We start from the raw sequence: 25,383 nt of genomic DNA, 5'->3' as shown, positions 1-25,383 counted from the left end.
TAGCATGCGGACTTACTGTAGGGTCGGAAGCAGCTCAGGTGCACTTCAGGGCGCTTGTAAATGCCATGCAGGAGTCTGAGCAAAAGGGCTCCACTTCAGATCAACCTACACATCAAACATTGTCTACATTGGCAGCGATATGTCTCTGTTTACACAGAAACACTGCTAAGAATATAATTGCTATCTCCTTGATCTCTTTACTACACAAAAGATCTCTAGCACATGCTCGTCAAACACAAAAACCAAAACAGTAGCTTTCCAGATGACAAGGTTGAGGGAGGCTTTGTTGTAACCGTACAAGTTCATCCCCTTTCAACATTGTCAAAAGAGTGTCTTCACAGTCTAAGCGCTAAGATTTGGTGTTACGTTCTGCATTTAGTATCATTTGCTCCCTGAAATTTAAGTAGGTTATTGAGGAACTTTGGCTTTTCACTATAAATTGAGCACTACTTAATTATTAACTTCATTCCTACAGTGAATTTCCCTGACGCTAAGAATAACTACCCAGTGACCTCAATGGGCCTGCAGCTGATGACTCATATTGAAGCCTCAGAGATGCAAAATAGTGAGCTCACAATCGTTTTAAACTCCAAGATGAATACAATAAATGACTTAAAAGGTTTAACATCGTTGGTTTAACTTTAACCAGAGTTCTGACCCAGCCTTTAGACCTTTGGAGCTCATCCTTATTCATCTTTAGATAAGTCTTGAAAGTGATTCCTGATTTCATCCTTTTCACATACAAAGCTTTCTGATGCAACTTTATTTGGGTTATAGGCATGAAGTATGCAGTCACCGCTCCAAACTGTTTTGCTTTGGGGTTTTTTTGGCTAATGGATGAACGGTTCTCTCTTGGAGGCTAGCTTACATTTTGTGGCTCCCTTGCAGAGTTGTTGTAGCAACAGGCAGTTTAGGGTTGAATGCAGTGGACGGTTAGCATCATTAATCACTCGACAGTTCCTGGCCCTCCCGCAAAAGCAAGGCACTGTCTTGACACTTTCTGAACAAAACTCAAGCATTATATCTGGTGACTTAGCACTGCTGGCCAAGCAGTAAGTTAGCATTATTGAGTAGAATCAATTCAAAGTCACACAGTTTTGTTGTTAATTAAATTATATCATATTTCATGCTTACATTTGGAAAATATTTGTACATTTGGAAAATACTTATCTGTCAGAATGTATATCATTGCTTTTGGAAAAAAAAACTTATATGTCCACACTGATAACTTTCTTAACTTCCTTAATATAAACATCTTTGACTTTTAATGTAAGTTAATGTACTTCCTATTTGGCCCATTTGTCATAACATTTTGACATAATATAAAGAGGCAGCAAGTGTTTGAAATTGAACGTGTCAAATTACATCATTTTTGAAGTGAAAAAAGGTTAATACATCCTCTACAGGAAACCAAAATATGACATTTTTCTGCAAATTGTAAATCATAGTGCACAATCTCTATTTATTTTTCTAGATTTTTCCAAAATCTTAAAATAAGATGCTGTAAATAAAATTTCTTGGAAAATTAATAGAAATTGGGAAAAATAAAACCTGAAAAACAATTATGACCTCTAGAAAAATTATTTTAAAATTATATTAACCTGGACAAGTGTTCCAGGCCTAAATTGACATATTATGGAATTTTATATATAGAATTATTTTATATATAGAAAATGTGTCATCATTTTTCCCAAGGTCATATTTGTTACATGTTTTATTTTATTCCAATATGTAAGAAAAAGAATACTTATGCATGAAATGAGTGTGTTCTCTATACAGCACATGTACTTATTTTTGATTCCACAAATGCATGTCATATACATATACCAAAAATATCCTATCATGATACTTTAAGGCAAAAAAAAAACTGGTGGTGCCTCATTTGAAAAACTGACCAAAAATGACTTGCACATTTTCTATGTAGAATCTGGAACTAGTGGCATTCTAAAGCAAGGTAACATTTATTTGTGGAGATTTAGAAGTGCAAATGATGGCTGTTTTGTTACTGCTCTTTTACGACTAATATATGCAAATAATCTCTTTTCTGACTGGCTGCCCTGCATTGTACCTCATTCAAAAACAGTTCAAGCTGTAACACTCTTTATAACTTCAGGGTGAATGGGCAGGGCTAAACTGCTCGAATAAGCTAAATAGGTGGATATATATAAATATGTTGGTTTAATGGCATCAGCAAAGAATTTAAAACTGCAGCTGAGTTTCATACACAGGCTGTATGGACAGAGGAGTGAACAGTATACTACATTGAATGACGGTGCAATTGTGGCCGCTCTGACAAGCTCTAGTAACCATGACAAGTGTTCACAAAACAGTCAATCAGTGGAATGTGTATGCTTGATTTTAATGACACTACCATCTTCAGGTATAACCACGTAAATGTTACCCATTGTTCCATAACTATTGCATGACCAGATTCAGAGGCAATGCACAACTGAGCCCTATAAACAGAAAAAAAACGAAGTATAAATAAAACATTCATATAAAAATACTCTTTTACAAAATATATTCTCTTACCAATTATTTTCAGTGTAAATTCCATTTGTCTGGGTGTATCATTATTCCAGTTAAAATTAAGCTTGTAGTCAGTAGTTTTTTTTTCACTATCTCACCATCTGTGATTCTCCAGACTAGCAGCAAATAAGGGGGAAATTGCTCATGCATGCCGTTCCTAAAACTGGTGGACATGCAATTCTACAACATGCCACCAATGCAGTACATAGTTCAGTAAGCATTTCAGATTCCAGTGTGAATCTAATTTCAACTTTCTTAAACATGCAGGCTCCACTACGAACATACACTCCACAGTAGCTTGCTTAATAAATAAATAAAACTGTTTCTTTACATGAATTTTCAGCATCCCTATCGCTGCATGTGAGCCAAGGGAGACTTATCATGTAATGTCCCACACGCCAAGGTGCACACACCTATCATTATCCGTCTAACATCGATCAAGGGAGGAGAAAAGTCTAGTAGCTTAGACACATTTCAGACAGCTCCAGACTCGCCCGTGCTGCACCGATGCCGCGGGCCTAATAAGGCCAGCAGAGCCTGATGGAGTGCAGAATCTATGAAGGAATGGACTTCATTGAGTCCAGGACCATTTTTCGCCATTCCATAGCCATTTTACAGTCTGCTGGACGCTGCCTCCAGTGTCAAGAATTGCACTGATCCGATTTCACAAGCCTGATATGGTCAGCAGAGCCCAATGGAGAGCGCCATTCAGGATAGATTGGACATCAGGCGAAACTGACATTAGTGAGTCCAACAAATCCAGGGCAGTTGTTGTTGTTGTTGTTGTTGTTTTCTTGTCTGTAGTTATTTTGAAGGGAGCTTCATCCAGTGTAAAACACAGCACAAAAGAAAGGACCTCATTTGGTCCAGGCATGTCCAGAACCTAGTTGTTTTCCATGTCCACCATTGTTTTCTCCATTTCATAGACATTTTAATGCATGCTAAATGTTTTCCCAAATGTAAAGTATGCTGGACACTTTGTCCACTGTAAGAGGCTGCATTGACACTGCAGGCCTAATAAGGTGCAAAATCTGTAATTTTGTTCAGTCCGCAGTCTCTCGTTGTTGTTTTTTTCTCCATTACACTTTAGTTGTATGGTCTACTGGACACTTTCTCCAGTGCAAAGAGCTGAGTGTAAAGAATTGCACAGATGCTGCCAGCCTGACCAAGTCAGCAGATCCTGATGGAGCATGGAATCCAGGATGGAATAGACGTCATTCAATCCAGCAAATCCAGGGTCACTGTTGTTGTTCTCCAATTTTATTGTCATTTTATCTGCTGGATGCTTTCTCCAGTGCAAACACTGCATTGATGCCACAGGCCTAATAAGGTCAGCAGAGCCTGATGGACTGAAGAATCCTGGAAGGAATAGATGTCAGGGGGAACAAACAGCAAATCCAGGGAAACTATATTCTCGAGTCGTTCTATAGTAATTTAAAATCTGCTGGATGCCTTCTCAAGTGCAATAGGCTGCACTGATGTAGCAGACATGAAGAAATGGACTTTGTTCAGTCCAGGGCTATTCATTGTTGATTTTCAACCACTCCACAGTGATTTTACAGTCTTCTGGACACTTCCTCCAATGCAAAAAATTGCACCAATGCCACAAGCCTGGAAGTCCATTATCCAGGATGGAAAGGATATCAGAAGGAACAGACAGTAAATCCAGGAGAACTGTTGTTGTTTGCTCATTCATTAGTTTTTAAAAAGTCTGCTGGACACTTTCTGTGTAAAGCACTGCAACGATTCCACAGGCCAAGGTCAGCAGAGCTTGAATCGTATTCGGTCTAGCAAGTCCAGGACCAAGGAAGACTGCTTTCCATTTCAAGGTCATTTTAAAGTCTGCTGGACACTTTTCTCCAGTGTAAAGCACTGCCCTCTTGGTTACATCCCATGAGGATTCATTGTGCAAAAAAGACAACAGCAAACACAAATCAAGTCAGGTTCTTGAACGCTGTGAATAGCACAAAATGTGCTAGAATCCTACCACACATTCCCTATACATATAAACCCTCATTTACATGTGTACACCTCTGTCCTTTCGCTGCAGGTGTTGCACTTGACATAGCAGCACCAGAGGAACTTGCAGTTGCACTGCCATACGCGTGAGTACTGGTGAGTGTTGTATCCACGGCCACAGCACATCAGGTCACAGCTGCCCGCATGCTGGGTCAGTGTCTTGTTGCAGAGGCGGCCGTGGGTGCCTACACTGCCTGTCACGGGGTCCGGCTCACAGTAGCTGGGTGACTTCTCAATGTACACCAGGTCAGTGTCCATGGGCTTGCGGTAGGAGAAGGGTTTTTTGATCTTGAGGAAGGTGGGTCGCTTGTTGCGGCTGGCCTTCACCGGCTCCACATGCACCGCCTGCGAATACTTCTCTTTCAGGATGTAGCCCAGCTCGCGGAACTTGGGCAGCGTTGTCCAGCAGGTTTTGGTGGTGCACGAGCCTGACACGCCATGGCACTTACACTCCAGATGCATGTTCCGCTCCAGAACCTGGCCAGAGGAAGAGATCAGAGATTGTTTGGACATTTTAAGGATTATCCTGGTGAAGCCAAGACATTTTTGGTGTGTAAGGTTTAAATCTGTGGTTTTATAGCTCTGAGACTAACACAGCTAACAAATAATGGAAGCATATGACCACCAATTGGCATTGTGCCTAAATCATTCCACACTTTTCGGGCAGACTTGCTCATGTGTTTTTAAACACTAGAGATGGACATAGAGGAAGCAACTGTAGTCGCATGATGACTGACTTGTGACTCGTAAATACGGACTTGACCTGTAAAACTTCAGCCTGTTCAAAATTTCAAACTGTTTAACAGATTAAATTAGGATGGCTAATCTTAAAATGGAAAATGAATGAAACATACTAAACATCTTTGAAGAACCAGATGGGTCTCTAGTCTGGTTTACTTTTATAGAATGCTGTGCCTACAGCCACTAACAAAACTGAACTAAAATTCTCTACGAAGGACAGAAGACTTGATTCGGACTGATTGACTTTGGACATCTGTGTTTGACACAGTATGATATACTTTTATTTAAGAAACTTGTTAAAAGTGTATTGCATAGCTAAAACCAGTAATAGCAGCTATTTGAAATCTTAAATTTGTCTATTTTGTTTAAATAACAGAATATCTATATGCTATATTAGCTACAAAAGTAACAAGACAGTAAACATGTCCTGGCTGATTGACAAGACTGGGATAAAGAGGAAATTAACATTGTGTTTGCTACAACACAAACTAATTCTAAAAGTATAGAACGTATATAGGTTTAATGTGCTGACAGGTCCTGGATGCAATATTTTTTTGTGTTCTAATTTGAGTGAGGAAAGTACCAGGTCTATATTTGCTTTCTGGCAAAATCACATACTAACAAGATAAAAATTGCTTAATGTTGGGAAAGATTTGACACCAAATCAGGGCAAAGTGAAGGCCTCACAACAATAAAAAGTTGGCTGAACAGCAAGGTGCCCCTAACTTATCTCCACATCAGGAGAAGTTCACTTTCCCTAGCCGAGCTGTAATGTGATGAATGAACGTAGTATGGCTGATAGAGTAACTCTGTCTATAGTGTACACAAGCACAGATATCAGGTGTCAGGCTATGCATGTTTGGCTGTACTTCACCCTACAGAGGAGAAAGAAGCAGCATTTAGAAATATCCAGAATGAAAAGGACCTTCGATATTTCACAAGGCTATTAGTCAAAAAGGGTCAAATATTTGACATCTATGTCCAAAGACTCATTGGGTTCTTAAGAGGACCCCATTTTATTTGCAAATCTCTATAGTGCTCAAATCAACAGATCAAGGGCGTCACAGTCATTTTCCTGAAAGATGGCTTTAAAATAAGCTATTTTTAATTAGAGCATGTCATTAAAAATGACCACCTACTCACCTACTGAAACATAGCTAACAATAAGACTTGCACAAAAGCAGAGCTTTTAGAGATTTAAAGTGAATCATCATTTACATTGCAAATGTTTGCAAATATAGCCTGTTTAAAATAAAATAATTGTAAGTTAATTATAACACTTAGTTAGATACAAGCTGTTCTTATGTTAATGTTAGGCTACATGTAGCTGCTGCTGTTACCAGTTGACCAGCTTTATTTTGTTTTATGTTTTATGGATCATTTTACCAAGGTGGTTCAAAGGCAGTTTCAAAATACATTTTGGACTTGGATTTTGTACTAAGATCCTTGTGCTTGATGCTATACCTTAAATTTGTTTATTTTATTAAAACAAATGATTTATCATTCCATTTTGTCACTACCCGAACAATCATAACACTACTGAAACTGTACTTAATGTTTCAGTAGCAACTCCTTCAGTAGTAACAGTTTTTGCTCACTTTGAACTCATTGAACTCAAAAACATTAGCCAGTATATTTACTGAATTGTTTAAGTAGTGACAATTCTTAGTGTTCCATACTGATTTTCAGACTTGGGCCACATTTATGTGAGAAACAATGAGGTCTAACAGCTTATCATGTGGCCATGAGGGACAGGGGTGCAGCCTCACTTCATGCTTTAAAATGCAGGGGTGTGGTTAAAATAAGGTTCCACACATAGTCTAAAACACTGTTCTGGTAGTAACATGAAAACATGGGACAGCATTTCTTGAATAAAGTTTTCTTTTTGAAAATTAAACTTATGATAAAATATTTTAACTTCACTTTAAAAGAAATAAGAAATATCTTATTTCTGAAAAAAAAAATTGAATACAATTCTAAGTATCAGATCGGCATCGTCTCGAATTTTCATATTACTTTATCCATGACAACATGCCAAAATGGCAGTTACAGCCTGCAACTCTCAAGTAACAGTGCACACGCTATGATAGCACATGGTTGAGAAAAAGCAGTTCAGTCTATGCATGTTTTAACTACGAAATGCCACTCTAAAAGTCATTCAGCAAAACAAGCCAAAGCGTATTGTCAGCCTCGCACAAAGTTCTTCTCTTTACCCACACACCACCAATCAAACCGGCCTTTTCGAGCCACTTATCCATTAACGTCCCGGTGCCTAAAACTACGGACAGCTTTTGTTATCTCCTGTTTAGCGGTGGGCAACGATAGCCAGGATCTTACCCAATGTCATTACATTCGCCAGCATAAATTAAGACTCGGGAGGGGAGCCTTCCCAACAGAGGCCTCTTTTAACAGCCTGGAGACAAAACCTACAGATAGAATGAACCTGGAAGCATAGTCAGTACACTAAGAGGCAATTTTGCCATTTAGATAAGCCAGCGTGAATTCAGGCTTCGGCCAAGAGGAGGAAAAAAACGGCCACTTTGAATCGGCTGGGTGAGTGAGGGGACGAGTTTCCAGCCATGAATCGCCTCTCTGTGACAGAGAGTGGAACACGCCAGACACAAAGATGGAGACTTCTTTTCCTCCTCATTAAACCCAACCAGGAGCAGGATGGGGAGGGGGGCTGCGGGGGGCTAGTCTATGTCGCCCCACCTGTGACAGCCAAGTCTGCGTCTGAATCTGAGGCTGACGTGCAACTATTTAACCCTCTAGAGTTATTACTCTCATTCTGCAATACAATTTAAATCTACTGAAAAAATTACACAATCAGTTTGCAAGGTACAATTCATACACACTTTGTTTCGACTCTGTGTAGACAGGCTTTGATGTTAAGATGATATAATAAAGAGGTGAAGATTTGGCCTCATTCACCAACTGTGCTTAAGACGAAATTCTTCTTAACACCTATTTATGCAGTTTTCACAAGGTTTCTGATATTCACCAATGTTTTCCTATTTTTTTATGCTATTCCTAGGTAAGAACATAATCTACACACCCAAGATCACAAATGTGAGAACAACCCTGAGAATTAAGAACACATCATGAATCTGACGTAGACCTTTTCTTGGGACATTTCTCAAGAACGAGGCCTATTTTTCTTTCTGAAAAACAATTCAACTTATATAGCACCTTTCTCAAGCCTGAGGTCAACAACTGGTGTAACTGCTAGTTAGATAGCTAGATAATTAGCCAGACATTGTGTGTGATGCTGTGGGCATTAAAATGAACCTAACCATATGCAGCCTGAATGAACTTCAGTTCAGCTTCTTTGGCTGTTAGCTTTACACTTTGCATTATGTAAAACCAGCCTGAGGGTTAACACGACCTGCTTTAGCCAGGAAGAAGGTATGTTTTTCATACAGAGGCATGACAAAAGGCATTTATCAGAACAATTCAGGCTTGAGATTTAGCTGAAGATATTAACTCGCGCCACATCAAAGACAGCTGGAGGCGGGGAGCACTTTCAGATGCAGGTGAAAGTGAAAAAGGCATTTAACAGCACAAGGCTTTTGGAGAAACTAAAAGGTCTGCAAAACAAAAACAGGGCGTCAAAGATGAAACATGTTACCTTTTTCACCATTAGATGAAAAGATGAGGCGAATAGGGGATCATGGTGTGAGTCAGTGGTGTAAACTGAGCAGAACATGGGGGAGCGAATGCTTTTGTGCAGCTCCAGTGTGTTTGCCGTTCTCTGATCTAGTTTGTAATCAAACTCTGCCACTTAAACTGCTCTTACCCCTAAAAGCTTCCCATTATTGCGCTGCCAGCTAAGGCTTGGCCTCAGCGCCAACCTGTTGACGACCATCCACCACGATGCCAACTTTACTGACTCGCTCTACCTCGCTGACTTTCTTTTGATCCAGTCACTGTAACCAATTTAAGCTAAAGCCATCATTTGGCCAATAAAGCACAGTCAAATAATAATAAGCCACTAATTAACTGATAGCTCTCTACAGTACGGTAGGCTGTAATTATATAGGATGTTTTCTAGCTCAGTGGATGTCAGTTCAAGTCCTGGACAGTTTGGGCTTTTCTCTGGCCAAACAACCAGAGAGCGTATGAACATATCCATCAAGGGTGGATGGCATGGACGTACCTTTAGGTCAAAGCTAAAATTAAATTTGACCAATAACAAGATGCTAAATAGTAACAACACACTAATGAACTAAGAGTGCATCAAAGCACAGCAAGCCATAATTGTACATCTACAGTTTGGTAGCTCAGTGGTTTTCAGTTTTTTGGGAGCTGACAATGTCTAAGTAAATTTATACAGGATGGAACGAAAGCAGGTTTTCCACTATCATGGACATACCTCTAGGTCAAGGCCATTTTTGGCTAAAAACAAACAGCCAAATTGTAATACTGAACTAATTAGCTAATAATGCATCACATTTCAGTAAGCTATCTTTGCACATATCCGTTTTTTCTAATTCAGTCCTAGTTCTGGGTAGTGTTACATTTCCCCTGCCATAATACACCTGATTTGATCCACATATGATGACATAAAAGCAGCTTGTCCACCATAGTGATGTATCTTTACATCAAAGGCATCATTTGAGTCATTTTGGGATTTCCCTGGCCTGATACAATTCATAAAGGATGGATTAAAAGCAGGTGAACTAATTGTCTATTAATGCATCACAGTACAGTAGGCTGTAATTAAGCATGATTTCTAGTGGGTTGGTTTCATCCCAGAGCTGGACAGTCTGGGGTTTTCTCTGGCATAACACAACCTAATTTAGTTTATTAAGGCGAGAATGAAAGCAAGTCCACCATAAGTAAGATCTTTAGGTCAAAGCCATCACTGGGCTAATAACAAATAGTCCAAATAATCCAAAGTAGTTAAAAGTACATTAAAGCAGAGCAAACCATCATTATTCATCTCCACTTGTCAAGCTGAGTAGATCTCAGTCACAATTCTAGACAGTTTCAGGTCCAAAAACACTGCCTGATTTAGGGGAGGGCAATATGATGATATTTTATTGTTATTGTGAAAAATGATGTCTCCCCAAATTCTTTTCTACTCACATCATGTATATCATCTTTACTTAAAGAACACTAACTAACTACATCAAAGGTGTCCAATCTTATCCTCAAAAGGCCGGTGTGGCTGCAGGTCTTCACTCCAAATAAGCTGCAGCACACCATATGTTTAATCAGGTGGTCTCTGTCTTTAAACATTTCATCAGGTGAGCTCTTGCTTTATTGGAGTGAAAACCTGCATCCACAGGGGCCCTTTGCAGCCTGTTTAATTGGATTTAGTGCAATTTGTAAAATATTGACTAAAAATTTTGCAGATGTAGGTGTCTTTAAGTATTGTGTGATGGTTTTGCCCACTCTTAGCCTGATTAAGTTCATAAAACATAGAAGAAAAGCCGATTATCACACAGTGGATGTACCTGACATGGCATGTCTGTGGCATTGTTCTGTTAATGCTATATAGCAAATAAAGTGTAATGTGGTGTTTGAGATGTCCTGCTTTGCACGTTTTGCTTTGTCGTTCAGCCTATGTGGGCCCAAAGAATACCCAAAATGCTCCTAACGTTTTGGTTTCCCAACTTTATTTGCTTAAAATTGCTTGCTATTTTATCAGCAGCAATTGCTGTGTTCAGCTGTGTAGAAATCTAGTGAAGCTGCACCATTTGTGCTCCTACAATCAGGGAGTGAAGTGTTAGCAAGGGCATCCACCAATATTATTTATGCAAGATTTAGTATTAACCTGTTTATTTTCAACACAAAACCTTTCAGTCCAGGCCTCCTTGGGACCCGCTCAAGTCCACTGCTCTCCCAACTGAGGCGCCTCTGTTGTTTACCATATTATTGTTATTCATTGTTGGCTTTTGCACAAACGTGATGCCACCAATGTGATTATGTCTCACTAAAAAATGAATAAAGGCCAGAATGAAAGCCGGTCTTCCACCGTCACGGCCATACCTTCCGTCCCACCTCGTTGTTGTGAAGGTTCATGAGAGTCCTGGCACTCTGTTTGATTTCCCGAGCATCCATGAACACTTTGGAGAAGCTGAGGCCGTAGCGTATGTCGGCAGAGCAGCCGCCCCACTTCCAGCCGTCCCCCCGGCCGTAAAACCCCTGCTTCTCCTTATCACAGCTGCACTCGCTCAGGTTTCCCTGCGTACATGCTGCCGTGATGGCGTGGGCCACTCCTGCTGCGATGATGGCGTAGGTGAACGCGGCCTCTTTACTGCCTGAAACACACACAGGCTGCTTTAATGCATTACATGAAGAACCTTATAAACCACATAGCAGAACTGCTGTAGCATAATAACTGAATTACTATTCATAAAGACATGTTGCTCCTTAAGTGGACATGCATAGGTGTGTTAGAGACTATTAACAGTGCTCGGTACTCATAGAAACGAAGCCTGCGATGGTTGGGTGAAGCTGAAACCTTCACAAGCTTTCAAGCTTGCATAGTTTCTGCAGGTTCGTTTTGGTTGATCCAGTTTCAAATGATGGGATTCCTCTGGATGAAATAAGCAGGGCCAGAGTGTTATTTTCAGACTAGGAGTGACAGAGAGTATTGCCTTCATGCAACCTAACTTTTCTAAACGCAGCATATTTTCATTCTTCTGAATGAAGAAGTGACAGTCAGTATGCTACAAACTAAGGCTAGCTAGGTAAGTTGAGGTCAGTGTTTCTCACTGTCCGTTTGCTTCTTGTCTTGTCTGTGCTGCCGCTGTCCATCTTTATATGATTCATGTATGAAAATCGCTGCATCAGTAATAAGGCTAATGGCACGTTGTGCCAGCTAAGACCAGACTTACACCGTCGCCCTACATTTAATATGCCAATCTCTAAAGGCTGATGTTAGCTTACGTTTCCATTTTCTTTCCACCTTAAATTGTGCAGCAGTTACACATTAGCGCCAGAAGCTAACCTCAGCTTCATCTAATCTCTATCCACTGTACGAGACCCAGACTCAATTACAGTCATCAAACTGGGGCTGTGCCACTTGAGGAAAAATGGGACCTCTGGGGAAAGGGAACAATAATGTAAGATACCATTTAGGTGACTTTCTTCCCATAAAAAAGAAAGCAACACCTATTTTTGAATGGAAGTAAATTGAACATCTATTATAGAATTATAGCCAAGGACAGATCATGGTGTTGCAAGACTTGAAGATTGTTGTTTTGTTTTTTGTTTTTTTTTCTTCTTTTAAGCCAGATTGAGTTGTAATGCAGTAACTAAGCAGTCTATTTATGAAAGAGTACATAGAGATCATTTTTGGAAGGGAAACATTAAAATTCCTTAACACTATCCATGGGTTGATAATAACACGAAACACTTGAGAGGCCTTGAAAAAGGTGATATTTCTTCATTTATGTATTCAAGCGCTAGCTGTTCATGTAATATTTGGATGTGCAGTGGATTGTCGTAAATATTTGAATCATCTCAGACCTTGTCTGAGGTCCCCTGAGGCCCCTGGCAGCCAGAGACCCCTGGGCACTAGCCCGAAAGGCCTGGTCAGTAATCCCTTCCTGATTATAAAACACTGTACAGAGCAACTGGAGCCAGATAGAAAGTGATACAAAGTGCAATGCTATGCTGATACAGTACTTTTGGTCTCTAAAGTCTACCCTATTATACTCAAACTTGATTTCCTAAAGAATGAAATGTATTACATTAAGTTCCTGACACAAGTAAGTAAATGGAAATTATGTACATTTGAATCAAGTAAACTCATTGCATCACTTTTTGTAGTGTATATCATGAACGCACTGGCATGATGTCTAGTGTCTGTAAGAATGGGCAGTTAGGAAAAGCTATTGATCTGTTAATGGTTCATTAGTGTTGTCACAGAGGGAGTAAACGCTTCCATGCTGAGGTTATCACCCATCTTCCTCTTCATAAATCATTTACACGCGCCACTGTGTTTGCATTATCGGTATAAAGATTCCAGTAAAAGCAAAAGCTGATACACGAAACAGCTCAAGTCCTAAATCATGAGCTCACACCTCATAATGTACCTGCCAATAATGTTCTTATCACTATATCAGGAGAGACTCTCTCTCTCTCTCTCTCTCTCTCTCTCTCTCTCTTTCTCTCTACTCTCCCTCTCTTTCTCGTTCTTTCTCTCTACTCTCCTTCTCTCTCTCTCTCCCTCTCTCTCTCTCTCTCTCTCTCGCTCTTTCTCTTTCTTCTACTCCCCCCTTTCTCTCTCTCTCTTTCTTTCTCTCTACTCTCCTTCTCTCTCTCTTTCTGTCTACTCTCCCTCTTTTTCTCTACTCTTCCTCTTTCTGTCTCTCTTTCCCTCTACTCTGCTTCCCTCTCTCTCTCTTGCTCTCTCTCTCTCTTGCTCTCTCTCTCCCTTCTGTCTGTCTGTCCTCTCTTTCTATCTTTGTCTTCTCTCTTACTTCCTTTCTTCTTTTTCTCTCTTCCTTCTTTCTCTGTCTCTTTCTGTCTTTTTTCTTTCTCTCTCCCTCTTCCTTCTCTCTCTCTCTCCCTCTCTCTCTCTCTCTCTCTTATTTTTTCTCACTCTATTTGTCTCTCTCTTTCTCTCTCTCTCTCTTCCCCCTCTATCTATGCCTCTCTCTCTCTTTGTCTCTCTCTCTCTCTCTCTCTCTCTCTCTCTCTGTATGTCTCTCTCTTATTCTTTCTTTTTTATTCTCTCTCTGCTTGTCTCATGTCTTTCTCTCTTTCTCCTGTCTCTCTCTTGCTCTCTATCGCATCTTGCTTTCTCTTCTTTCTTTCTTTCTTTCTTTCTTTCTTTCTTTCTTTCTTTATGTATTATTTGTTGCTGTCATAAATTGAATTGGCTTGAACACATTAAAACCCAACCGTCACAAATTTAAATAAACTTTTTCGGGTCGTAAAGCTTTAAAGGCGTTTTTATGTATTCTCCACTATAAAGTAAATCTAATGAAATTATGTGACCAGAGACATTTATTTCCAGCATGTTCTAGAGAACGTCTATAAAGGAAGTTAGTAAAATACGTTATAATACATGTATAACTGCCATTCATGGTACACATAATCTTCAAAGGGTCTATTATTGATGTTCTACTAAAATGTTACTATCTCATGCTTGCAGCAGTGTGGTAGACACTGTGAACCCTGGTTACCTTCACCACCACTGTAAAGAATCTGAGCTGGTCAATTTCTGTACAGTGAACCATTTCACATCAAACAACTCTGAATGACGTTCTATACATATTAAATTTATTTGGATTATTATAGAGAACTTTTGAACAATCTGTGAAAATCCCCTTTATGTTAGTTATGTGTTTTTGCTTCACTCGATTACTGTACTTTACGGTAAGTACTGTTCACAGTACAAGTACTCTATGTGACTGTATATACAGTACTGAAAATTTAGTACCTAAAAATACATTCCAGAGGAAAGTAAATCAGAAATGGACAAAGTCAATATGACTACAATCAAATTCCACTGTTCATTAAAATGATCCCAGTTGAATGTCAAAGGGACTGCCACTGATGTTCCACTTGGATGAGTGCACTGTAAACGATTATCTCAGCCATTAAAAGTGTTGTCAGCTTAAATGATGATGTGCTCCTATTTGTAACATCACAGGCAAAAATACACTAATTTGTCTCTTCCTTTTCTTTTCAGCTAAATACATTGTAACTCATACCCGTGGAAAGAGCACCCTGGCTGTAAATGCCAGAGACACCGATAAGATGGCACAAAAAACATGAATGGCTCTCTCAGGAGACCACTTTTATTTAGAAAAGCTGGAGTTACAAACACTGACACTTTTCCTCCTAACCTGGACTGTTTAACTTGATACAACTCAAGCCTGGTGCAACTTGTGAAGTGACTTCATAGGCAGCACTGAAGGCTCAGAGAATAATTCAATGCAGTTCGATTTAGTTCAATTCAAATGTCACTTTCTTCAATGGAATTTGCTAAAGGCAGCTTTACAGCTCTTCTTTACACAGTGTCTAGTTTGGAGGGATGGAGGCATTAAAAGTATTAAAGTGGGAAAAGTCCCCCTTACCCCAGATGGACTTGATTAACCAAGACATGAAGTTGGTTCTTTAGCAGCAAAGAGGCCAAAGTAGCTAACAAGTAATGGAAGTTTAGCAAATCATCAAACTCTAAATTGTTAAATAAGTTCAAGTCATCATACTAATATGGTTTCTAACACTGCATGACATACTGTAATCTATAAAAATGACCTAATTTCAAGCTGCTACTACTGTTTTTAGCTATGCAATGTACTGTTGTCCAAGTCTATGGATAACAGTGTGTCAGAAACCACATAAACAAGTATATGAGATTATAAGTCAACACAGTTTCAGGTAAGCACCATGCTAACTGGCTAATTGTTTTTCATGAGTTGTTAGCTACATTAGCCTTGTGGCCCCAGCATAAAACAAAAGTGGCAAAGGTATGGTGAGAAATGGTGTAAATTAGTTTCCCTAAACTATCAAAACTATCACGTTAATGTTTATTTACAGGCATAATGAGGAAGGACCTGTAGGCCTGACAACCTGATTCTTCATGGAGCTTTGCAAAGCTGACTGAGCACATGCCTCCGAGTGCTAGCATGACCAGGAGTACCAAGCATGTGCTCACATCATCTACCAGACATCTCAGGCATGCAGGGATGGAACCGGTCGATCACTTTCTGAACGTTTTTAAGCCAGATTAACAAATCTAACCCATCTGATTGCTCTGCCACTGTGACTATTTGGCATTTTGTCAAATAACTGATAGCAGCAGCCACCAATCTGCACTCTGCTTCCCTATGAAGTTTACTTCCATCTCTAATCAGCCACACCTGCTTTGGCAACTGGTGTTCCTCAAGTGGCCTTTAGAGGGTGTGTTCTTGAGTATGAAATGGGTTGGAAGGCAGTCAAGTTTAGTGATTACTTTTCCTGAGACTTGATCCTGGGGAAATTATGGATGAAACTTGTATAGCTTAGTCTTGATTTGTACCGCACTATGAACTGCAACTGCATGAAACTGCTCTGGCAGTTACCCTAATCAGTTTATTACTAACATCTCTGACAACAAATCCTGACATCAGATTTTTCAAACCTTATACGTAATGACATTGTTAACATTTAAACAAAGAAAATTCTAAGTGCTCTGATGTGAAAGCCTCTGTAATTACAAGCCAGAATTGTCCACAGGAGTGGTGATGGGAACCAGACATTCAAAAACATTTAATGCCATAACATGAAATCATTGCTTATGGTTGAGACATTCTTTTGCTATGGTTTTAAGAAGGCCTATTTCTTTGAATCTGTTCATGGCACTTGTTTGAATTCAGACCTAAAGTAGGTCAAAACAGATTTTTTCAGATTTACCATTATTTTTTAACATTACCCATACTGCATGTGAAACCTCAGAAGATGTTGAGGTTCACTGGTGGGTTTGGATAGTAAATAAAGTGGCTATATTTGTGTTGCAGACATAGTAACCCCTGGTTTCTCTACAATGGAACATTTCACGCCAAACCAGTCTGAATGACTTTGTTTACATGTCAACCACTAAATTATGCAGACATTTTGAAAAATCAATGGAATTTTCTTTTAATTGTCCCTCAGAGACAAATTGAGTTGAGTAAGATTCAAGTCAATTCAATTCAGTCTTGAGGTCTAACTGCATTTTTTTCTAACCAATACTGTGATTGCACCTTAAAATGCAAGTATTTTCTACAAGACAATAAATGTAAAAATGCTCCAGGCTTTTGTTTCACCAAGGAAACCAGCACATCCTTTTTCAGGCTTGAGGCTTGAATGTAAAATCTGTAAGTTGCTCTATAATTAAGCACTTCCCATGAAACAGCTCTGAATGTCTTTGTTCACATCTCTACACCTTAATTATGCAGATTGAAAAATGGTAGAAGTCCCTTCTAAGAATTCTTCTGCAACTGCTACACGTTAACTAGTAACTACTATAAAACTAATTCATAAACTGTGTAGTTAAGGGTGTTAACTAAGAGTGACACACACATGGATCCTTAAATGAATAAGTTAATCTAAGGACGGGTTTGGGAATGGGCTGAGGAGTAGAATAAGGTGCAGCGTGGGAAAACAATGCTTTCTCGGACCTTATCTTTGGTTAAATTATGGGGCTAATGAGGAATCATGGTGGGGAATTGTTTAAACGTCCAGTTTGGGTTTCAGAAACTGGACCTGAAACATGCTGGCCAAGGGAAGCATAGCAAACAATACAGCACATGCTACTAGAGAGTTCAGTAAAGATGAGCAACCTACCCACTTTGAGCTCCTTCCCAAACACAGTCCTCTCTCCCAGAGCAGAGCAGTTCCAGCGGCCCTGTTTAAACTGGAATTGGCACTCGTTGATGCCCATCTGGGCCCCCTCTCCTATCACGATGATGGCATCAGGGCGGCTCTGGCAGATGATCCGCTGCCGGGGCGCCAGGCCAGGAATCTTATTGCATATGATGCTCGCTCCCAGGGCTATAACCGAGGAGAAACCCCTGCAAGTCACCAGAGAGGGATACTCTGTAGTGCACACTAATATACTCAGCACACTAGAAAAGTGCTGCACTGACTTGTTTTAAATGGGTGATTACTGGCAAAATTAGGTAAACTGAAAGACAGATGTGCTGATGTGATGTATTTTGTTGATGTGGAAATTATGCCTATTGTCAGTTCATCCATATCTATCTATCTATCTATCTATCTATCTATCTATCTATCTATCTATCTATCTATCTATCTATCTATCTATCTATCTATCTAAACATTTTCTGATTTAAGCAATGGATAGTCACACAAACAGTGCGCACTATAGCCCTATACAGAGTGTTCCCCATTGCTTGCAATTGTCAAGCAATGTAGAGCAATAACATAATAATACCAATGTAATAACATTGAGTCAATGTTTCTTCATGTTCTCTTTCACTTTTTCACTGTAAACATATTTGCTAAATTTCTCTAGACATTTATAAAGAATTAATGCTTATGTGCAGATGCTTATCATTTCATTTAGTCAAATTAGCTTAAAGTAGTGAGTTAATTCCGAAACATCATATAAACTTCATATTTCATCTGAAAAAGTCATATAAATGGCATCCTTATAGACTTTAGTCAGGTAAAGTAACTCAAAGTGAGTGGAATGTGAGGTGTAGATGGACACAATTAAAATAAGTAAAAACAAGCTCACGCTCACTCAGTCTTAAGACTTTATATTTAGTCTTAAAAAGCAATATATCCAGATTCTGCTATTTCTACATGGATTTCTTGCTTCTTTTTGGTCAAAGTAGCTCAAAGTGCGCAAAATGCAGGTTTGAACTCATCCAGTCTTCATGCTGGTGTTTTAATTTGGCTAAACAAATGATCTAAACTTTCGCCTTGTTGCTCAAATTGAGCAAACTTTAAACTTCATATTTGGCATGAAAAAGTGTTCTGTAAAGTCCCTGCCTTTCCTATAGACCTCTGTCTGATTAGAAGTGAGTTAAATGCATGTTTACGCTCACTCTAGTCTTCTATAAGCTTCAAATTTGGTCTGAAAAAGTGATCTATACAGATGCTGCAGTACTGTCAGAGTTTGCTAAAAAAAATCTGGTCTAAACTTTATATTTACATCGCATTTCATATGAAAAATGTATATATAGATGCTGTTCTTATTACAATGTGGTTTGGAAACAAAAGCAACTCAACGCGAGTGAGATGCAGGCTCAGCCAGTCTTCATGCAGACTTTAGATTTCCTATGAAAGAGACATATGTACATGTGGAGTTTAAGATTGAAATGAGTTAAACAGAAGTGTAAGCTGACTTAATCTCCATATAGACCTCATTTGTGAGCTGCCTGGTCACTGCTGTTATTATCAGTAAGTGAAATGCAGGTTGAAATACAGTTTTCATATAGATATTTCCAGAGGAAATTCATATACTGAGGCTGTAATTTTTATGTGGGCTTGAGATTAGCTCAACCCAAGCTTAAGCTCACTTCAAATCAACTGAATATTTCGTCTGAATTATCGTCCGTAATTTACATTGACTTATAAAGTGAATGAATACAGTTGAATATATATGAAGTTATATGAGTGAAATGCAGGTTTAAACTCGGTTTTCGTCTCATAAAGTTATGTGTAATTTTGTGTGCGAGTCTGAGCTAAACGCGAGTTTAAGCTCACTCAGTCTTCATACAGCCTTCATATAGGTTCTATCTGGAAGCTGCTGGGGACCAAAAGTAGCTGAGAGGTGAGAGAAGTGCAGCTCTAACTCACCCGATCTTCAGGTAGATGATTCCCACACACAGCAGAAAGCGAAATATCCAGCGACGAGTTTTTCTGCTCATGATGAGCGCGTGTGAGTTTCCCGCACGGAGAGAACGCAGAGGGTTCGCGCGTGTGGTGAGTGTGCGTGGGTGTGTGTGGGTGTGAGTGTTGAGCCACTGAGCTTCCTGAGCGCCTTCAGGACGTAAACACGCGCGGCTGAGCTCGCATGGTGCCACTGGCAGGAGCTGGGGATGGACATGAAGCACAGCGCGCGGATCTCCAGCTGTCTGCCTGCTGTGATTCGCCTTCACTCTCTCCCTGCCCAAACCAGGGGCGTGGACAGCAGCCGCCCCAGTCCACTAGGGCACAGCGGCCAGTCCAGGGTTTGCTGGTGTTCCGTGCTTTAGCGCACCTGAGGCAGGTAGTCAGGCACTAGAGAAAGCCGATTAAGCGCTGGATCGCAAGCAAAATGTGGACTAGACTATTAACACTAAGGACTGGACTGACAAACTGTTGTTCTGTGATACATGGAGTGAGCCCCCCTGTGGAAACGGTGAGATGGTGCAAGGACATTATTCCCAGAAATAACAAAATCATGGAGTACGTTTGTATTAGCTGTATGGTTAATAATAAGAACGCTCCAAATAATACATATGCATAAGCATTGAATAAGATATTAGTACAATAATACTTGAGTATTTAGGAACAGCTAATGCACTTAATTACAAGATGGCATAACAATGGGTTAAATGACATTGCATTGATGGAAGGGGCCTTAAACTAAAGGATAACGCTTATAACATAGGGGCTTCATAACACATGCATAAGTATCGGATAAGGTTTATGACATATTAATAAAGCAAGGCTTGGATAGGTGCAAACAAATTATGCTAATAATTAAAGGATGGTGTAAGAATTGGTTAATTGACACTGCATTCATGTAAATAAATTTAAACTAAAGGGTAGCACCTTCATAGAAACTTCATAACATACAAATAAGCACCATATAACGTTTATGACATATTAATAAAGCAATACTTATACATATATGAACAGCTTATGCCAGTAATTGAAAGATGACATAAGAATGCATTGAGAGGTCACTAATGCAAGAGGCCTTAAACTGAAGGATAATACCTACATAGCGGTGTCATTACACATGCATAAGCATTTGATTAAATTTTTGACATATTAATAAAGTAATAGTCGAATATTTATGAACAGCTTATGTATTAATTGCAAGATTATTAATTAATTCAGTGATGCTGCACTGACATAAGGGACCTTAAACTATGTACATGCATAGGAGCTCTATAACACATGCATAAGCATCAGATAATATTTTTCATATTTTAATAAAGCAATAGTTAAATATTTATTAAAATTATGCTAATAATTGCAAGATGACATAAGAATTAATTCAGTGATGCTGCCTTATAGCCCAACTACATATGAGCTTTATAGCAGATGCATAAGCATCAGATAAGTGACATATAAATATTAAATGTCATATTAATAACATTAATAAAGCAACAGTTAAATATTTGTAAACAGCTTATACTAATGAATGCAAGATGACAGAAGAATAAATTCTGTGACACCGCATTGACATAAGGCGTCTTAAACTAAAGGATAACGCCTACAAAGAGGGTTTTTTGGATAGCATTATGACATACTAATAAGAGCTTTATAACATATGAATAAGCATCATATAACGTTTATGACATACTAATAAAGTAATAGTGGACTATTCTTTAGCAGCTTATGGCAGTAATTGCAAGATGACATAATGAATTCAGTAGCACTCCATTGACATAAGGAGCCTTAAAGAGTAACACCTACATGGGGGCTTGAATATTTATGAATAGCCTATGCCAGTAGTTGTAAGATGACATAAGATATTGTAAAAAGTAACTTATTGTGTACTGATCTAAGTGGCCAAAAGCTAAAATGATGCACCCTTGTTCTGTTAATAACTTTGATGAACAGTTTCTATTACTTCTATTTCTATTTATATCATATTTCAGCACTCAAACTCAAAGAAATATATTAGAATGATATTGTGTGTTAAATTAGGCCCCTGCTTTAGTTTAACTATCTTTATGTCATTACAAAGTACTTTAATTTATGAAACATCACATCATCCTGCAGTTACTGGCATAAACTGTTAATAAATAAATTATTGTTCTGTAAATGTGTTATTCAATACATGTGCATGTGTTATCTCCATGTAGGTAGCCTTCAAATAAAGTGAACTCAAAATAAATATTATTTTGAAAATGTTTAATTATTAACTCAAAATAAAATTGTTCTGAAGCATCATTCCAGTGTAATTGAGCTTATATGGCAGAGGCCAAGTTAAGAACACCATTTATCATTTGTTTATGCTAAAAGTGCAGTACAATTTCTATAAACGAGGGCTGTGTGGCTTCAGACATGAAGAATAAACTCATGACTGCAAACTAACAAAAGAAACTGTTAAGAAAAAATAATTGAACATAATTGCTCTCAGTACGTTTATTTTGATGTTTAAGTACAACTGTACAGGAGTGTTTATGTATATGTATATCTATATCTACATCTACATATCTATCTATATATATATATATATATATATATATATATATATATATATATATATATATATATATATCACTCACCGGCCACTTTATTAGGTACATCTTGCTAGTAAAAGGCTGGACCCCCTTTTTGCCTTCAGAACTGCCTTAATTCTTCGTGGCAGACTTTCAACAAGGTGTTGGAAACATTCCTCAGAGATTTTGGTTGGTTATTTAAGTTACTGTTGCCTTCCTATCATCTCGAACCAGTCTGCCCATTCTCCTCTGACCTCCCACATCAACAAGGCATTTTCGTCCACACAACTGCCGCTCACTGGATATTTTCTCTTTTTTAGACCGTTCTCTGTAAACCCTAGAGATGATTGTGTGTGAAAATCCCAGTAGATCAGCAGTTTCTGAAATACTCAGATCAGCCCGTCTGGCACCAACAACCACGCCATGATCAAAGTCACTTAAATCACCTTACGTCCCCATTCTGATGCACTTCCGCAAGTTGTCTTGACTACCTCTACATGCCTAAATGCATTGAGTTGCGGCCATGTGATTGGCTGATTAGCTATTTGTGTTAACAAGCAACTGAACAGGTGTACCTAATAAAGTGGCTGGTGAGTGTATATGTGTACATATGGAAAATATGTATGAAATGCATGAAAATTATCACTTATGTTTGAGGACATCAAAATCTTTCATACTTTTCCTATGTGGTGTCCTGGGAATGATGCTTCATAACCATGTTATAAATGCAACACGTGCATGTCACTTTGGTTTAAGGTCTCTTACATCAGTGCAATGTAATTTACTAATGTAAGTTTTTGGCAAAGCTGTCTATAAATTCTCAATAACTGCTGTATAAACATGTTTAAATGTTTATGCATGTGTTATGAAGTTCCAATTAGCATGGCTGTAAATTGTTAGCATTATTTCTAAAACTCAGATTCTAAACTTTCAATAGATGCTGCATTTCTTTCATAAGTAATTTCTTGATGAAAAGTTATTGCTTCATCCTTTACATGTTCACCATGTATTTTATCAAAACAAACAGAACAAGGTCAGAAGTGCGGACTCAAAGATGCTCATACAGAATGTAATGCAAATGTACATTATTTTATAACTATGTAATAATTGTGTAACTATATTTGTGGCAGGAGACAATAATTCTAGATTCCTTAGGGATAATTCACCTGTTCTCCACATTCCAGTGCAACAGGGTCAACATGTTCCCCTGTATGTGCACTGAAAGCCTTTAGAACAGATGCACTTCTAAATATATCTGTTTTAAAAGACCTGCATGTACATTGACTTTCACAGATCCTAATCACATATTTACATTTACGGCATTTGGCAGACACTTTTATCCACAGCGACTTACAGTTTGATCATTTTTACACAGGTAGGCGAAGGTGGTGTTAGGAGTCTTGCCCAAGGACTCTTATTGGTTTAGTGTAGGGTGCTTACCCACATGGGGATTGAACCCCAGTCTACAGCGTAGAAGGCAGAGGTGTTACCCACTACACTAACCAACTAATATGTGAACCTCACATGAGCTGTAGACTTCTGCTTGAACTGACACACATGTCAGCGTCCTCCTCTATTTAAATAGAAGAGCTTTAACCAAAGTAAAGATGAAAAAGTGATTGATTTAGTCCTTTTTATCCATCTCTTGCATTTTAGATCAAAATATTTCATTTTACACAATCAGTTTCCAATATCACTTAAATAATTTTATTAAGATTTATTATTCCTGTTCATTTTTTAAATAAAAGCTTTAGTGAAAAGGGTTCCCCATGTTTTCATATCACTACTAGTTTTAGTCTGTGTGCAGAGCCTTAGTTTAGCCACCTCCCCTGCATTTCAGAGCAGGAAGTGAGTCTGCATCCTTGTCCCTCTTGGCCACATGGTGAGCAGTTTGACCTCATTGTTTTGAAATAAATGTGTCCCAAAGTCTGAAAATCAGAGTCACTACTGAAGCATATATTCTGCAATTAATTTACATTTACAGCATTTAGCAGACGCTCTTATCCAGAGCGACTTACAAGAAGATCTTTTTCTATCTAGAGGAAGTATCTTTCCTAGTTACCAGTAGGTTAGAGAGAAAGCTGGTCCTGAGATTAAGTGTAATGTTTTGTATTTTCATGCAAATATGATGATTTTATGTGTGAACAGCTGTTCAAAGCTGTGTTTGCTAGGCAAGAACTGGCTAATATGTTTGAGTTCTGCTCAAAATGAGCCAAAACTGTCACTAAAAAGTCACTGACAGACACTGATTGTTTTGGTAGTGCAATAATTGTTTAAAAGTGAGAAAATGGAATGTTCATTAATTTAACTTATAAAATAAACAATGTCCAAGTTTATCAAGTGTGTCAAAGGAGCAAAACTGTGTGGGACTTTGGCCCTCCAAGACAATAAGTGGGCTCCTCTTCAGTGGTCAACTGGAAATATAATTGTTGATATTGCACCCCCTGCTGACAGAAAGAGGTAACTGCTTGCAAGCAGTCGCCAGTCCTGGAGATCTGCAGTTTAGCTTCAGCCTAAATCTATCATGCTGCCTCCCTCCTAACCTAACACTACTGCACCACTGCATCTAATGCACTACTGTATTTAACCAATCAAGCACTACTGAAGAAGTTACTCTGGAGAAAGTGTGGATAAGCTCTGCAAGAAGGTGGATCTCCAACACATGTGACTTCTCTACACAAATGTCTTCACTCCCTGAATGAGCACGATGTGTTAAAGGCTCTTAACAACGGGCTACCATCCAAGAACTGTTTCCCATTCAATGCCAAAACATTACGTAAGGTCAGTATTCACAAAACACGGCCCATTACACTGAGCCATTAGGCTGTATTTATATAAGAATGAAAAATGTTTATGATGATAGTTTATTTTTGTTCGCTATAAATCTCTTGATTCATGGAGCTGTGGCAGTTATCATAACTCTGATCCACCCTTCTATTGTCCTTCTCCAAGATAATTATCCTCGCAATAGTTTCCCACCTCAGCGTTCTTGTTACAGCCCTTCCTCACTGCAGGGCACACGCTGAACAGGCCTTCACTGAGTGTCTTTATCCTGTTGGGCATTCTGTCAAGACACGCTTAGGAGTTCGCTAACTTTTCATTAGAGGACCCTCCGTTTCCCGCATGGTTAACTTTAAGGTCACACACAGAGAAGGTGCGGTTTCATTGTCATGGCTTGCAAAATGACTTCATTTAGTCAGACCTTAAATGAGTCCTGATAGTTTTGTGCAGGAAGGAAAAAGGGCTTCTTTTGAAT

General features: G+C 38.8%; 1 protein-coding gene across 2 annotated transcripts; it reads right to left on the bottom strand.

Moving 5' to 3' along the window:
* Positions 1 to 2,338: 2,338 nt before the first annotated feature.
* Positions 2,339 to 19,959, bottom strand: LOC108427782 (protein Wnt-7a). Of its 2 annotated transcripts, XR_005130698.1 has the most exons (5): positions 19,543 to 19,959; positions 17,560 to 17,786; positions 11,284 to 11,555; positions 2,943 to 5,025; positions 2,339 to 2,456 (listed from the first exon to the last, which is right to left on the bottom strand). XR_005130698.1 is itself a non-coding variant. In XM_017698255.2 (4 exons), the coding sequence occupies exons 1-4, from the start codon at positions 19,611 to 19,613 to the stop codon at positions 4,543 to 4,545; spliced, it is 1,053 nt and encodes a 350-aa protein (XP_017553744.1). In that variant the 5' UTR covers positions 19,614 to 19,959; the 3' UTR covers positions 2,339 to 4,542. The 2 variants fall into 2 exon arrangements, 1 of the variants encoding a protein (XP_017553744.1); XM_017698255.2 differs by having other exon boundaries at positions 2,339 to 5,025.
* Between the last annotated feature and the right edge of the window lie 5,424 nt (positions 19,960 to 25,383).

Source organism: Pygocentrus nattereri, chromosome 9, assembly GCF_015220715.1.
Source record: "Pygocentrus nattereri isolate fPygNat1 chromosome 9, fPygNat1.pri, whole genome shotgun sequence".
NCBI lineage: Eukaryota > Metazoa > Chordata > Actinopteri > Characiformes > Serrasalmidae > Pygocentrus > Pygocentrus nattereri.
The sequence above is the reverse complement of the archived record's forward strand: the minus strand, read 5'-3'. Positions and strand labels throughout refer to the sequence as shown.